Here is a 14,976-nt window from a genome sequence, read left to right on the forward strand (position 1 = left end):
AGTCATTATCTCCCTGATATTTATTGATTATCCACTTGCTCTCTTTATGTGTAGTCGGCAGCTATGAGTGAAAAGGAGATTGCCCTTAACAACCCTGCTTGTGAGGGAGAACACTTACTTTCACAGAGCTTTGGAAGTTAAATCAATTCACTTTCTGCAGAAACAGCAGTGTAACATCTTGCTTTTCCTGGGAAAGTTTATACTTCTGCTTTGAAGTGGAGAAAAAAATCATTTCTATCTAATTGACGGAAGGATACTCACTATTACCTGAAGCAAAAAAGTATAGTGTAAATAGATTTCTCTCTTGTGTGTCTGCATATGCATACACTTCCAAGCTCCAATGTGAATGCAAAACTCATTTTAGCAGTTCAGATTGGGAATGACACACTACAGAGGACAAATCTAGTTAGAATTTTAGAGAGACAATATTAATTCTCCTTTAAAGACAGTAAGTACTCAGCCTGGTTTAAAAAGAATTTTGTTTTATTTGAACAAAGGCAAACAATCTTTATTATAAAACATGTATCTTTCACCTGCAGTAGAAGAACCTCAAAATCATTTTTATAATCTGATAACAAGTATCACCACAACTAGGCAATGTTCAAAACGAAAATGGATATTCAGTTACTCATAGGTTAACGATGTTTCAATTTTTTAACACAAAAAATGGGTATTTTCTAAAAATCACTCTGCATTATGATTATGAGACTGTTTTCAGAGGAAAACTCAACTACCACAAGTTTTCCAGAGCTGAAAAATCACAACTAGCCCTGAACAAGAACAGTTACATTAGAAATCCAGAAATTCTGCCAAATACTTCTGTCAGTTTTATGTACAAGTTTAAAAAAAACTAATTCCGGCATTACCACCGCCAAGAAGAGGTAATATGAAGACAAGTAACTCTTGTTTATGCTCTTTGTTGCTGTTTTTCTTTGGTTTAAGATGTACATGAAACACACTTGATGAAACATCTCATTTGCTACTTCATATTGTTATCTGTGTGTATTGCAGTATGTTTAATATGATGCTCTTAACAATGCTCCAATACGTTTGACACCCCACGCACGCACGGGTACGTGTATTCCCTACCTAGTACACAGAGGAGGAAATCACATGTTCTTCCAGAGAAAGTTTCATATTTATTCAAAAGGCAACTGACATCTCAACTGACTTCATTATGTCTTTAAATGTTCAATTTCATGGAACTTAAAAATTAAGGGACCTCTTACTGTTTCAATAATATTACAAGCAATACTCCTTGGTGTACATTGTAATTCAAAGGGCTTATGCAAACCCCCTGTACCATTTAACCCCCTGAGAAAAGGTTTTAAACGGTGTTCCATGGAATCTCATCCACTGTGAAGGAAAACACAGAGGCATCCTGGTCTGGAAGTGTCTTGAAAAACACTTTAAAGCTTTGAAAAGTTTTTGCTCATCAGAACGCACAAATGCAAAATAATCTATCCTATATCCAAAACAATCCAAAATGTAACAATAATAGCTGGAATTTTAAATTTAAGAAACACTGTCATTAAATGCACACTATGAAAACAATTGGCAAATCTGAAAAGACAGTTGTCATCTATATTTCACATATATTTATTAATATAACAATACTGTTATATTGTTATATTAAAGTTGGTTTTAAGTTTTAAGGTGAAAAAGAACTGTATGTATGTAACTTTGACACCAAAATTGTCCATAAAAATACTGGACTCTTTGAAATGTTTTAATTTTTAGTGTCTTTCCTCAAAGGGTATGTACCTTTAATCTGACCAGGAATGAAAAATGTGCTGCATGAAGATGAAATAAAGTACAAATAATTTTTAGTCTAAATGTTAACCAAGGTCTACGATTAAAGTCTAAGGAAAATTTTGTCAGCTATCATGTTACAGAAGAATCCACACACAGTTATAACTGGATCTAACAGGCACTTTTTAAACAACTTGTTAGTTTAAAATCAAGGATAAAAATGGGGTTTGCATACCATTTGATGTTTCAAAAAGGCACAAATCACTAGTATGCCCCTCTACTTCGTCACATAAAAGAATTTCACTCAGCTTAAAAAAAAAAAAATCCATACACTTGTATGGGTTATGATCACTACAAATTTTAGGATGACAAGAAGTGTCTGCTAAAATGAAAGCTCCAGGCTTTGTTTGAATTTTCAACACAGCAAACTAACTGTCTGATTGCAAACTTGCATTTCATTGCTAAAGCAAAAGCCATAAAATAAACTAGAGTGCACAACATCAACGTGATTCTAAGAACTTATTCATGCTGATACGAGAGGTGATTTATTTGGCTTTGTGGTGTTTTGCATTTGTTTGCTTTGTAGTTTTTTAGTAAAACCTTCCCCTTTTGACAGAATACTGTTAAACACAGAAAAAATAATTGCTACTCTCTACTATTGTCAATCTTTCAGACACAGTAAAAAACCTCAACATACAAGAGTTCGAGAGCAAATCATCAATCTGCAAAATGTTATACATCAGTAATAAGGCATCCACTTTACAGCTATTTGAACAAAAAAGGAAGCATTTCCCAAAATACATATTTTGAATCTGTGTAAACAAAGCTCATATGTATTGCTTCCATTCATTTCAAAAATATACACCCACATGGACTGAAAATGATCTTGATGCTATGAATTTTAGATTACTGTGATTTATGCAGCTGTAATCTGAAGATACAAAATCCAAATATTTTTGAACTTAAAATTTTGAAATACGTTGAAAATTTTAATCATGCTTATGTGAAAAGAAAGCTAAAAATACACCCCAAAATTTATGCCATTTCATTGAACAAAGGAGAAAGCACTATGAAAATAAACATTCATCTGGTTTCCTAACAATAAATACAAAGACAGTTATTATAAGATACTGCAACACAGGAAATATTACTCTATTGACCTTAGTGTTCAATCAGTAGTTTATCAAATCTTTCCTCATTGACGTCTGAAATCTTCTACCTTGTCAGCTGTCCAACAACTTTTAGGAGGGTTTTGTTTTCTTGCTTCAATTGTTCATTTTCATCTTCTATATCATCTAGATCCTGTACAAGAAAAAAAGAAAAATAAACACTTCTCAGGATGGAAATACAAACTCTCAATTAGTAGCAGCAGAAATTTAGTATCTTAGCTCTGAAATGAGGAAGCTGGGATAGAGAAAAATTAGTGTCACAGTAGGTACCTGTAGAGCTGTTAAACCAGCCTGTTCCAAAATGTTACTGTAATTACAAAACATTAATGTTATATTCCTAAGCACCTTAAATAAAAACATATTCAAACCAAAGCTACAGCAGGAATTAATGCATAAAGAAACCAAAATAGAATGGGGGTGATTATTTTTCTGGCAATACAGAGTGTATTATACAGCTCCTGATTCTGCTTCCCTGATTGCTTGTCGTCAACTATGGCTCTCATGTATACACATCACTGATTATTATTGCAAAAAGACCCGTTTTGTGTATTAAATATCAAAATTTTCAGAAAAAGACATGCCAGTCCACTTTTTTTTCTGTGGAAAAAAAAATTGACTTCATACCTTCTGTCTGAAGTGCTAATGGAAGAACAGGCAGCACGCACACAGCAGTAACGGGGGCTCAAAATAGATGGCTTTCACAGTGTTTGAAAATGTGTTTGACACACACAAATGTTTGTGTCTTTTCCACTAATTAACATTTTTGTCCAGTTCCCATTTCACTTCTTCACTCCTAACAAGTTTTTTCAAGCCTTTAAAGTGAGAATCAGTAATAATGACTGCTTAATACAAACATTACTTCAATAAATGTAATTGCCATGTGCAGAAACCACATGCAAGAAACAGAATGTGAATTAGAAAAGAATGAAGATAAAAAAGAATAATGTCAAGGAAGGAATTTTAAGGAGAAAAATGAAAGGTGGGCAAAGGAAAACGAACCAGAACTCTCACTGGAGATCCTATGTGTTTTTTGATTCAAGTCTGCCAAACTGTCCTCTTTCCTTAAGTAGTAAAAAGAAGGTTTTCTCTCTCTTGGCCCTTTAAGTTGTTAGGCAGAGTTTGACATACAAAGCCCAGGTTCTTATTTCTTTCTCAGTGAGGTCATTCCAGAAGTGCAATCGATATTATCTGTTCAACTGGTATAATGATTTTTTAAAATCTCTTCAGTTTGCCAAGCTAAAATCCACACCTCAATACCTCTGCAATCCATCCCTTTATTGTTTTCTAGAGTGGAATCAAGAAATCACTAGCAGAAATTCCTCTTTGCCTCACAGAAGTAAAGCTGCATCACAGTATTAATCAATTCCAGGAGAAACATTTGACCACTCCAACATAATGGATAGAAGTGACTTAAACACCTAAACAGGGTAAGTTTTGGTGGATAGATGCTATAAATACAATTCAGTATAAACAAATACACTTTATAATCTACTTTGTGCAATTTAGATAACTAGTCAGATGGAAGGGACAACACATTTTCAATCAAATGATATCTTTTTAGTTTGGTAAACATAAAACTTGTATTATAATGTTCAAACTTGTTGATCTTAGCCATCAGATACCTCAATTAAAGCTTACCTAAAAACCTCCTGTTTAAAATCCTAGTATAATTGACTCAAAATAAAATATTACAAGTTTTTGAAATATTTATGCTGTAAAAAAAACATTCCAGAAATTGCTACATGTAAAAGTTTCTTGAATATAAGCCAGGAAAAATAACTGCTGCACTTCAAGTATCCACAGAAATAATGGGTTGAGAGATGGAGGGGATTCTGCCACTCTTGAAATTTAAAGTTTCTTATTCAAAATTACAACACTAATTCAAGCTTATTAGCAAAAAAAGATGCACTAGCAGGAAAGCTTGAACTTCACATACCAAAAGAACTGATAACTACACAATTGACATTAATTGGACTGTAAATCCTCACTGACAGACTCTCTCCAAACACACTTTTAACTACACTGACATCTTAGTAAGGTCACAGATGACAAAGCGCAAACTAATTGACAGCTGAACTTTGCCTACAAAGTATTCAAATATTTTGAGATGCCTTTCAGACATTTAAGGTTTTTATGAAGCAATTGCCCCTTTCTTACAAAGAACATGCAGACATACTTTTAATGTCTAATGTACTGGAATGAGAGAATGCTGTTTATAGGAGAAAGTCTTTTTTATTCCTCAGTATAACTGCAGCTCATATCCTTTAAGTATCTCTGTGATGTACTGACTAAGCTCAGTAAAATTTTAAGGTCCTATTAAATAAATACACTCACTTCAAATGAGAAAAATTCTACCAAGACGTTCTCATGATTCTTGGAAAAAGTTTTTCAAATGCAACACAAGGTCTTTGCCAATCAGAGATGCATCTGTGGTTATGAACTGACTATAACTTCTAGAAAGAGCATTTCACTAAATACAGACTGAGAAGTCAGAAAGATACACAATAAAATGGCCTTTTAAGAAGTTATCTAGGGTATCTGGATGTGGTATTCTACCCATACCTGTGCATGTCAACATCCAATAACTGTATATTTTGATGAACGGAAAAGCTGGAGGAAAACCAGCTTTTGTGTAGATGGTCAAATTTAGAGACCTCTATTTAGGCTGCCTACCAGCAAAATCTTTTAAGATGACCTCTGCATAGACTCACTAAATAAAGTTCAGTCCTAAGGACATCCTTTTATCTGAACAGAAGGCTGAAGATCACAGCAGTTCTTCCATGAAAAGCATCCAATACTGGTGCTAGGACAATCCATCAGATGGATGTTTAAGTGCTGGCTCTCATGTTCTCAGTTATGATAATAAAACTGAGGCAAATATAACTGACATATTAATTTCCATAACCTTCTATCATAAGAATGATGTGATATTTCTGCAGCTTTTCTTAATTTTTCAAACCTTTTCTATTTCTCAATCCACATGGATAGCCAATATAAAAGCAATCAAATTCAAGAGTTAATGAACAGGAAAGTAAAATTGTATTTGTGTTAATGGAAGCATCACTTGAGACATGAGTTCAAGAAGACAAATAACTATGCTGGTCATAAAATCAAAAGTCAGCTCTTTCATCATTAAGAAAAGCCCAAGAGACACAGACATAAATAACTTGCACTCTACTGAGCAAACAGACAATATTAAAGGTATAAAAATGCTGACCTGGTGGACCAAAAAAATCCCTTCTCTTCTGTGTTTAAAAGCATCTACCTAGGGAGCACCAGTAAGGTAGCTTTGTAGATCTCATGGAAAGGTAAATTTTTAGTCAATATATAAAGAAGTTGGTTTTGCAACTACTTTATTCAGTTTATGTTTATGTTTGCTTAACATAAAACTTGTATTATAATGTCCAAACTTGTTGATTGCAGAAATTGCCCTTAACACAGTACATAACACAGGCAATGCACAGACAGTGCCTAACTTTACTATGGATGTTCAAAGACAGTTTCTAGTTAAGACACTTGATGGATTTCATTTAGGACATCATACTTCAAGTACAGCCAAAAAAAATAACATTGCTTCTGGAACATCAAACCTCTCAAAAAGCTGTGGTCCTAACCCCAAGATTTCAGTCATTTAGGTTCTTTCAATTTGCTCTTTCCAACCTTGAGTCAGGAAATCAACAGTATTAAATAGCTTTGCCATCCATTATGCAGAAGGAATGAACACCTGCCTCAACTGTAATAAGGCCAATAAGCTTAGATGTGACAGATTCTTTGTAGAATGAAAGAACTGCATGAAGAGCAATGCCTCAGTTAAAACAGAAATCTCTCTAAAACAGACACCACCTCATTTATCCTACAGATTAACTTCCAACTTTCTCCATATAAAAGCCAAAATATGTGTTTCAGAATAATCTCCTAATTTTCTAGGTTAGTTTGCAAACTTCTGAACACTGTCCTCCTCTGCTATTAATGAAGAGCTGCAAAATGTAGTTGTGACTCTCTTCATGCAGTTATTGCCTCCCTTCACTGATGGATTCACCAGAGCCCTGTATCTCTAGTGCATCAGGACTCCACATCTCAGCCAAGAAGTGCAGGATGAGGTCAATAATCCACCCTACACAAGAATTCCTGTTTGCCCTTAAAACTGGTGCAACTTTTTTTTTAATCAACTTTAAAACTTCTCATCCTGTCCCATTTCCAAGCATGCCTCTCTCTTCTACCCCTCTTCTCCTGCCTTCACACCTTGTCTGGTGACGTTACCTCATGCCTCCTGCCCTCTGTCTTATTCTGCCTTTACTTGGGATCAACAATAAACAGTATGAGAATAGCTGTCAAAATATAAAAAGTTTTTTGTTTTATAATCTTGCTTTATAAACACTTAGAACAACAAGGACTTGAACAGCCTTAGGGAAGTTACTCACGACAAATACAAGTCACCTTAGAAAGAAAATACAGCTTAACTGACATACCTCTTGAAAAGCTACACAAGTACAAAAAAACCCTCAATTAATTATTTTCTGACCTTGCCCAATGGATGCGATGCCTGGAGAATACAACAGAGAATTCAGACACTTTTATTTCCTCTTTATAGAGCCATGTAAGAAAGTATTTGCTTACTCTGTTTAATAAATCAATTTCTTCTTTCAGCTTTCCAATTAGTTCCTCTTTGTCCTGTGCCATCTTCATTAATCTTGCATTTTCCTGTCTTTCTTTTGCAAGTTCCTATAACCAGAATACAGAATGAAGTTGGAAATGGAAATTCTTTTTTTAAGAGACAGTTTTAAGTTAACATTGTCTAAAACAAAGAAAGAACACACACACACACACTTATCTATAATTCCTTTCCTACAGCACGTCAAACCCACATCTTCAAGTCCTTTTACATTTCAAGGAGCTAAAGAATTACACCTAAGAATATTTTACAACAGCAAATCTGTTTGGTATCTGATTAAAATGATAATGTTTTAATTTATATTTAACTTAAGCTTGAACACAGAATTGGACAGGGGCCCAAATAGTAGTAGTAAATGTAAAGCATCAGCTCCCAAATTACTGTTGGCTGAATTTTCTGTTGTTGGTTTTTTATAATACCATTAACAAGAAGTGTGGGCCTGTATGTGAGAAAGAATGAACATGTTCATTAGGAAAGAAGGTCTTTAAATCTTCTTCTATTTCTTTTACTGGAAATTAAAGTATTTCAGAAAGAAGATGATTTAGAAGGGAGGATTATGGTGTACTTTACTCGAACAAAGACTCCTGAAGTCTTAAATCAAAAATAGCAATTTCATCAACATACATGTCATTTTCCCCCTTTCCAAGAAAAGACCTATTCGAATTGTGTTAACTTAGTAACTTTCACCCATACAATTCACACGACTGTTAAGTTACCCACAAAAAATCCACTTCAGAGGAGACAGAGAAGCCAGTAATAGATTACACAGATGAAATTATTTATCAAAATACTGGCTTAGGTGAAAAGCTCAGCTTTAACATTATTACATTTTCCCAAAACTATTTTTATCAAGTCAGTGTGAAACAATACAAACCATCTGAAAGATGTATTTTAAATGTTTACAGCTCTAACAAACAACTGGATAGCAATTAAATTTTCAATATTCGGTATACTAAAAAAACCAAACCAACAAGTAGATCAGAAACCAGCTTGTAACCTTGTGAACAGCCAGTGAGCTCCTTCTTCCCCCAGGATATTTTCTCTGTGTTTGGTGTGTCACGAGGTACATAGGAGAAGCACACAGAGCACTGCTGGCTTTCTAAGTGTATTATCTTTGCCTTAACTATTTCTCACTTACATACCAAATGAAAACTAAACACCTGTGATTTGAAAGTTCACATTTTTCTCAGTCAGTCTGACTCTTCATATGTTTTCATAGACATAACTATCTGTACTTCAAGCATTTTACATCATTTCTATGTATTTTACCTGCAAATTTCCCCACGGAGTTTCCAAAGTACTTTATTTCAGATGCATGCCACAGAAAGGTTAGTTGGTACTTACCCTTTCAAGTTCCTCAATCCTTTTTTCCAAAGAGTTACTTGGTAGAGAACTGCCAGAAGAATTTGCATCTCTGCTGTATCTGCCGAAAGCCATCCTCTCTGTTCGGGAATACCTACTTGGAGTATCATCTTCTGGTGCATTAGCTGTACTGTGAAAGGCAGAGCAAAGCAGACACCTATTTACACATTGAACAAAATGGAAATGAGAGCAGTCACAGAACAGCTTTCCAAAGCAGTCAGTAGGTCAGTCTAATAAACTGCAGAGAACATGTTTCACAGCTCTTGTGTGGCTGAGAACTCACTAAATTCACTGCCTTGGGGATTCAAATACTTGGATACTGCAGCTTTCATCACATGGGTAATACACTATAAACACATACTTATCCTATTTTTCAAGGTTCATTAACTATGCACATTAAAAGCCAAGCTAAATGACTTTATTTCAAGAACTAAAGTGCCACTACAGAGTTTAAACCAATCATCTTTTTAACTAGATGAAAACATAAGGGATGAAAAAACAAGTACAGGTCCAAAACATAAGAATATTGACTAACTTTTTGGGAAGTATGGGTTTGGCCTGTAAGGGAATGGAAAGTAAACTGAAGTGAGAAAATGATGTGACCCAACAAACCAATTTTATGCCATCTCCAGATATTTTACTTCAGAACTTTGGTATAGAGGAGTTTATCAGAGCTCTGTTGGCTGATGCTCACTCCTTAAGTGGTCCCTTGGGACCACTTGGTCTAGATTATGTGTCTCTTTATTAAAAATTAGTCACGGAATCAACAGATAAGCACTGCAAGTGCACATAAGCTAGTTTTTTAAAAAAGCGTGCAGGTTCTCCATTACTACTCATATGTATGAAATATTTTTAAATTAGTACTGGTTCATGACAAGTCAAGCATTTTCAGTCACAAAACTAACAGTATCCTTCCCATAGCCATTTTCTTCCTAACAATAATGTTACTCACCTTCAATGAAGATTCTAATGAATAACTAAGAACAACACAATAGAGTGCCCTGAGAACAGGCAAAGAGACTCTCCCTCTCCAACTCACCAAAGGAATTACACTTCTTAGACTTAAAATATACAGACAAATTGCCAAGACAAAACCAAAAACAGATACTCAAAAGGCATCTGGAGATGGTCCTCAATAATCAGCTCTAGGTGGCCCTGCTTGAGCAGGGGACTGGACAAGATTTCCCCCAGAGGTCCCTTCCAACATCAATCAGCCTCCGATTCTGCAAAATCACACAGCTGAAGTATGTATACACTGGTGTTCTAGACCACTTAGGAAAAGAATGAAAAGAACTATGAACATCCCTACAACATTTCATTTGAAACAGAAGAGTATATGATTAATGTGTTCATTTAAGAAGTTTGCATTTCATAACTCTAGAAAACCCCTGCTGACAACGTGCAGATTTAGATGGATACAGTGAAAATCAAAAGCAGGAGTATCTGGCAAAGGCATGTCTTTTTGTGGATATAAATATTCTTTTGCTCCAGTATGTGTGAAGTTTCCAAGACACACTGACACAATTGTAAGGAATTTTGTAGCTTAATGTTATTACCATATTTAGCACTGTTTATTCTTCATCCAGAAGATTTTTTTTATAAAACATTTCTAGGACCGGATATGCATGTTGCAACACCAAGACAAATATTTAAACTTAACTCTATAAATTCTAGATTGAGTTTCCTAAAAGACATGTAGTTTCGTGCTGTTAATGTCTCAAGTAGAGACCACACAAAAAAAAAAGTGTCAACTTTTCATCATTTAAAAATGAATACTTTTGCCACCATACTGGAGTATTTAAACTCAGCTCCAGTGAGTGATATTGGCAGACAAAGATTAGAAGAAAGAATACCTGGACAGGAAGGGTTTCATTAACAAAGAAAATGCTTTAATTTTCAGGGTTTTTTTTCCTGACACTCACACTAATTTCCTCACCTATTTCACTGGGCAGCAGACCCTACTGAACACATTCCTTCTCACTATCATGGAGGCTTCTAGGAAACAGGATTTTAAAAAAACATTTAAGGAGGTACCAGTCCATAACCCAACATAAAGGATATGACAGATAAAAAGTTCATTATTTTGGTTGTTATAACCAATGGCTAGTAAACAGTAATGGCAAAAAAGTACTACCCATGACACAACTTTCACAAAGTTGTGAAACAAAGAAACATCTTTCACAAAGAATGGAACTTATGAGTGACATTACATCTGAAGACTTAAGTGTTAAATGAGAAAGAAACACAGAATCAGAATATGCTGAATTGGAAGGGACCCATCAGGATCATTTAAGTCCAACTGTTAGCCCTGTCACATGTGCCTGAGAACATTGTTCAAATACTTCTTGAACTTAAGATAGGCTTGGTGCTGTGACCACTGTCCTGAGAAACCTATTCCAGTGCCCAACCACCCTCTGGCTGGAAAATTTCTTGATACCCAACCTAAACTTCTCCTGACTCAGCTTTATGCCCCTCCCTTGAGTCCTGCCATGGATCACACGTGTCAAGGTATCTGTAGCTGACCCTCCTCTCTCCCTCACGAGGAAGCTGTAACTGCAACGAGGCCTCAGCTGAACACACCAAGTGACCTCAGCCATTCCTCAAAGGCCTCCTGCTCCAGCCCCTTCACCATCCTTGCTGCTCTCTTCTGGAGGCTTTCTAAGAGCTTAATGTCTGTTTTATATTATGGCACCCAAACCTGTCCCCAGCACTCAGTGCAGAGCAGAGTGGACAATCCCCCCCTTGCCTGGCTGACAATGCTGTGCCTGAAGTCCCCCAGGATCCTTTCCGCAAGGATGACTAGAAAAACAGTATCACTGATACTGTTGGCGTCTCTTTACTAAGAGAAAACATCCATGAACCACCCTGAACAAAGACACTGTCTATGGAAGTATACATGTTCATTATGTTTATATGTAACAATGCACAAATATAAATATATTTTACAAGGCTTTTTTTTCTGGCTATACTTAAAACAAAAAAATAGCAAAATCAGTTTGATTCCTCTTACAAACAAAGAAATTTTTGTTTGATGTTCCTAGTTATTTCCTAATAACTAGGAATGATGGTCCTAGTTATTTTCTTTACAATAAAAATCAGTTTCTACAGGGACAAGTTTAAAAACATTACAGCAAGGTGAAATATCTCTTGCTCCTTCCAATGCTTCTTTGATTCTCTCAATGTCTTTCTAAAACACTGTCCAAATTGCCATTTCACTCAGTGAAAAGCACCCTGTCCAAGCTGTATTTCAACTACAACAGATTTATTTGTATGCCAGAATCTTATAACTACACCTGATTTGGAAATTCCTAGTTATTTATGTCACTGCAATCTAGTCAGTTGCTAACAGCTTCTCTGGAAGAAGCAAAGAACAATTATTTCTAAACAGGGCACCTTGGTTTTCTGTTACTTCAGACCACTTAAACCAAATTTGTGGCTCTCAGAGCTGAGCTAAGGAAAGGCAGTCTTGCCTTTTCTACAGCTGCATTCCTAGGCTCCTCCACTTTTCCTGCCTCTGGCCTTCAGCTAAATGGGAAACTACTCAAAGTACAATGCAGCAATCGAGCAGCCAAGCAAAAGGAAGCCATCAACTTGCAGCAGCCACAGTGGCTCCCTGAGGCAGCAGCTTGCCCAGCTGCAGGAGCACTGGCCCAAGGGGCAGTGAGGAACTCCAGGCAGAATTTAGAAAATCACAGCATTTCGCAGAAATAAACTTCATGTGTTTATGCTTTCTCATAACATCAGCAGTGTCTTAAGAAGGGCTACCAAAAGTCAAGAAAAACTTCTTAAGTGACCCTTGTCTAAAATAAAATGCTCATATCTGCAAAGCAGTGGTCCTAAGGTAACAAGCTAGATGAGACCACGCTTCCAAAGCCAGCCCTCACTGCCAAACTCCTAAACACAGGCAAGTCTGGGCACAGCATTATGAAATAGTATTTCATGGCTGTGGTTTTTTTTTTAAATTAATGAGATCAAGGTTAGTATGATGGAAAGTAAACTGTTATAGTTTAAGTTTTAAAAACACTGAGGAAGGCAATTTCAGCAGTATTCAAGCATTTCCTTCAGAACCCCCCCAATGAGTGCTCTGAAGCACCTTCTTTTTTTTAATGGTCTCTACTTCCCCATTTATGTTTCAACTCTTACATGAACGATAAACTCAAGTGTGATGGAGACTTTTACAATTACTGCTAAATAGTCTCTACCTTTAGGGTTCCATGTTAATGTGCTGTACTGTAGTAAAAGAGGGGGCAAAAATCCTCTCTGACATTTTGACTGGAAGCCATAAAACCATACCATACTGTATTCATTTCCACTAGTAAACAAACTTGTAAGGGAAATACACTTCTGAACCATGAAGAGATTTTAATCTAGGTCTTTTTGTAAACTGATCCAGTTGATCTGTCTGATTCAAGAACCACAAAAAAATCTTTAAATCCCAATATGCAAGGTTTGCTTTACAATTTCTTTTTAAAGAAACAAAATTGGTACAAAAACTAGTAGACAGTTTTTAAAGTAAGCTGATAGAACAAACCTTCTGTGTTTATAAAAATATTCCTATGTCTGCATAAATATCTTGCTTTACTGTTACTTGCAAACAAATCTTTTAGTTTACAAAAGAAACATAATTTATGTTTACATGTAGATTAGACTCAAATATTTCAATAAAGAAAATGCACTTTGTCCTTCTCATGTTTGAGAAATCATTGGTAACATCAACTATGCTGATACCATCAGACCTAAATCAGAAAACCATTCTTACTAAGGGCAATATGTTTGGTCCTTAAAATATATCTATACACAAAGCAGTGCAAAAAATGGCAAACCCAGTTTCATAACAGTAGCTGGAAATGGCCAAGACGAGCCACATTACATTAAAAAAACTGAGAGAAAAATGGAAGAATGGGAAGTTGATATGGGCTATTACAACTTTAGTATACCTACACATTTAAAACACATGAAGCTCACAGTTAGGACACCTGACTGACCACAGCTCCCAAATATTCTCCTGCAAGTCCTGTGGCCTTCATGTCAGCATGACCTTGCAGATTCTGGTCATGCTTTTAACAGACCTCACAGTACCACTCCAGCCCACTGCAAAACCATCATTTTCTCTTGAAATATTTTATGCACTTAACAATGCAACTACAAAGGGACCTCTCCACAAACTTCTGGGGGGATGTGAAAATTTCTGAAGTAAATTCGAAAGACAGACTACAATTGTAGACTAAGATCTTCATCACAAACTTCTGTTTACTTTACAGCACAAAGAGACAGGCTCAGTTTGTCCAAGTCACTAAGCACACAGCAATACACAGAAGCCATCAGAGTTAATTTGTAAACATGTTTTCCAGTCAATGGACACTCAGTGAAACAGATTTCCCAGCAATGTCATATAAATGTTTAGTCACAGATCATTTCATCCATATAGGGGAAAGTAGCCAGTGTAATTCATAGTGTAAAATCTGTGAAATTCTTAAGAGTCTTGGAACACACCAAGAGAGCAATGATTCTATAAGAACACACATAACTGATCTTCTCTGCTTTTTAATCTCTTTTCTCTTGTCAGATACAGGAGGATGAGTATCTCAGTGTAGAGGCAGAATCAAAGAATTGTCAAAGTTGTAGAAGAATCTCTAAGATCATAACATAAAATATGAAAACAGTTAAATGTAAAGGGAAAGGTACTGCAAGTCCAGAATATCAGTAATCCAGGACTAGAAGTCAGGTAACAGAGAAAAAACAGGAAGAAAAAAAACCAACAAGAAAAAAAACAGACACACAAAATCAGACAAATAATAAAGAGAAGACCAGGACCTCGATGATTAAATATAAGGATGTAGGAGAAACGGGGAAGAGAAATGAAAGGGTGCCAACTGCACTAGGAAATAGAAACCAGTGAAGTGAAGAAAAATGCTGAAATGAACAAGATGTCATGTTGGATAAGGAATAACTGGAGAAGAGGGAGAAGGCAGAAGAGAAAAAGCAGCAGTAAAAATGGAAGAAAGCAACCTGAATATGTCT

At 35.7% G+C, this 14,976-nt stretch overlaps 1 protein-coding gene across 2 annotated transcripts in view; it reads right to left on the reverse strand.

The window, feature by feature from the left end:
* Window positions 1-465: 465 nt before the first annotated feature.
* The window catches only part of PAWR (pro-apoptotic WT1 regulator), a 73,434-nt gene continuing 58,923 nt past the window's right edge, over window positions 466-14,976 (reverse strand). For both annotated transcript variants that reach the window (XM_039704213.1, XM_039704212.1), the window contains exons 5-7: window positions 8,938-9,085; window positions 7,539-7,643; window positions 466-3,054 (exon numbers count right to left, since the gene is read on the reverse strand). In XM_039704213.1, the coding sequence (XP_039560147.1) occupies window positions 2,968-3,054; window positions 7,539-7,643; window positions 8,938-9,085 (340 nt within the window). In that variant the 3' untranslated portion in view covers window positions 466-2,967. The remainder of the gene's footprint in view (window positions 3,055-7,538; window positions 7,644-8,937; window positions 9,086-14,976) is intronic.

This window comes from Passer montanus, unplaced genomic scaffold (genome assembly GCF_014805655.1).
Source record: "Passer montanus isolate IOZ18808 unplaced genomic scaffold, ASM1480565v1 scaffold17, whole genome shotgun sequence".
Taxonomy (NCBI): domain Eukaryota; kingdom Metazoa; phylum Chordata; class Aves; order Passeriformes; family Passeridae; genus Passer; species Passer montanus.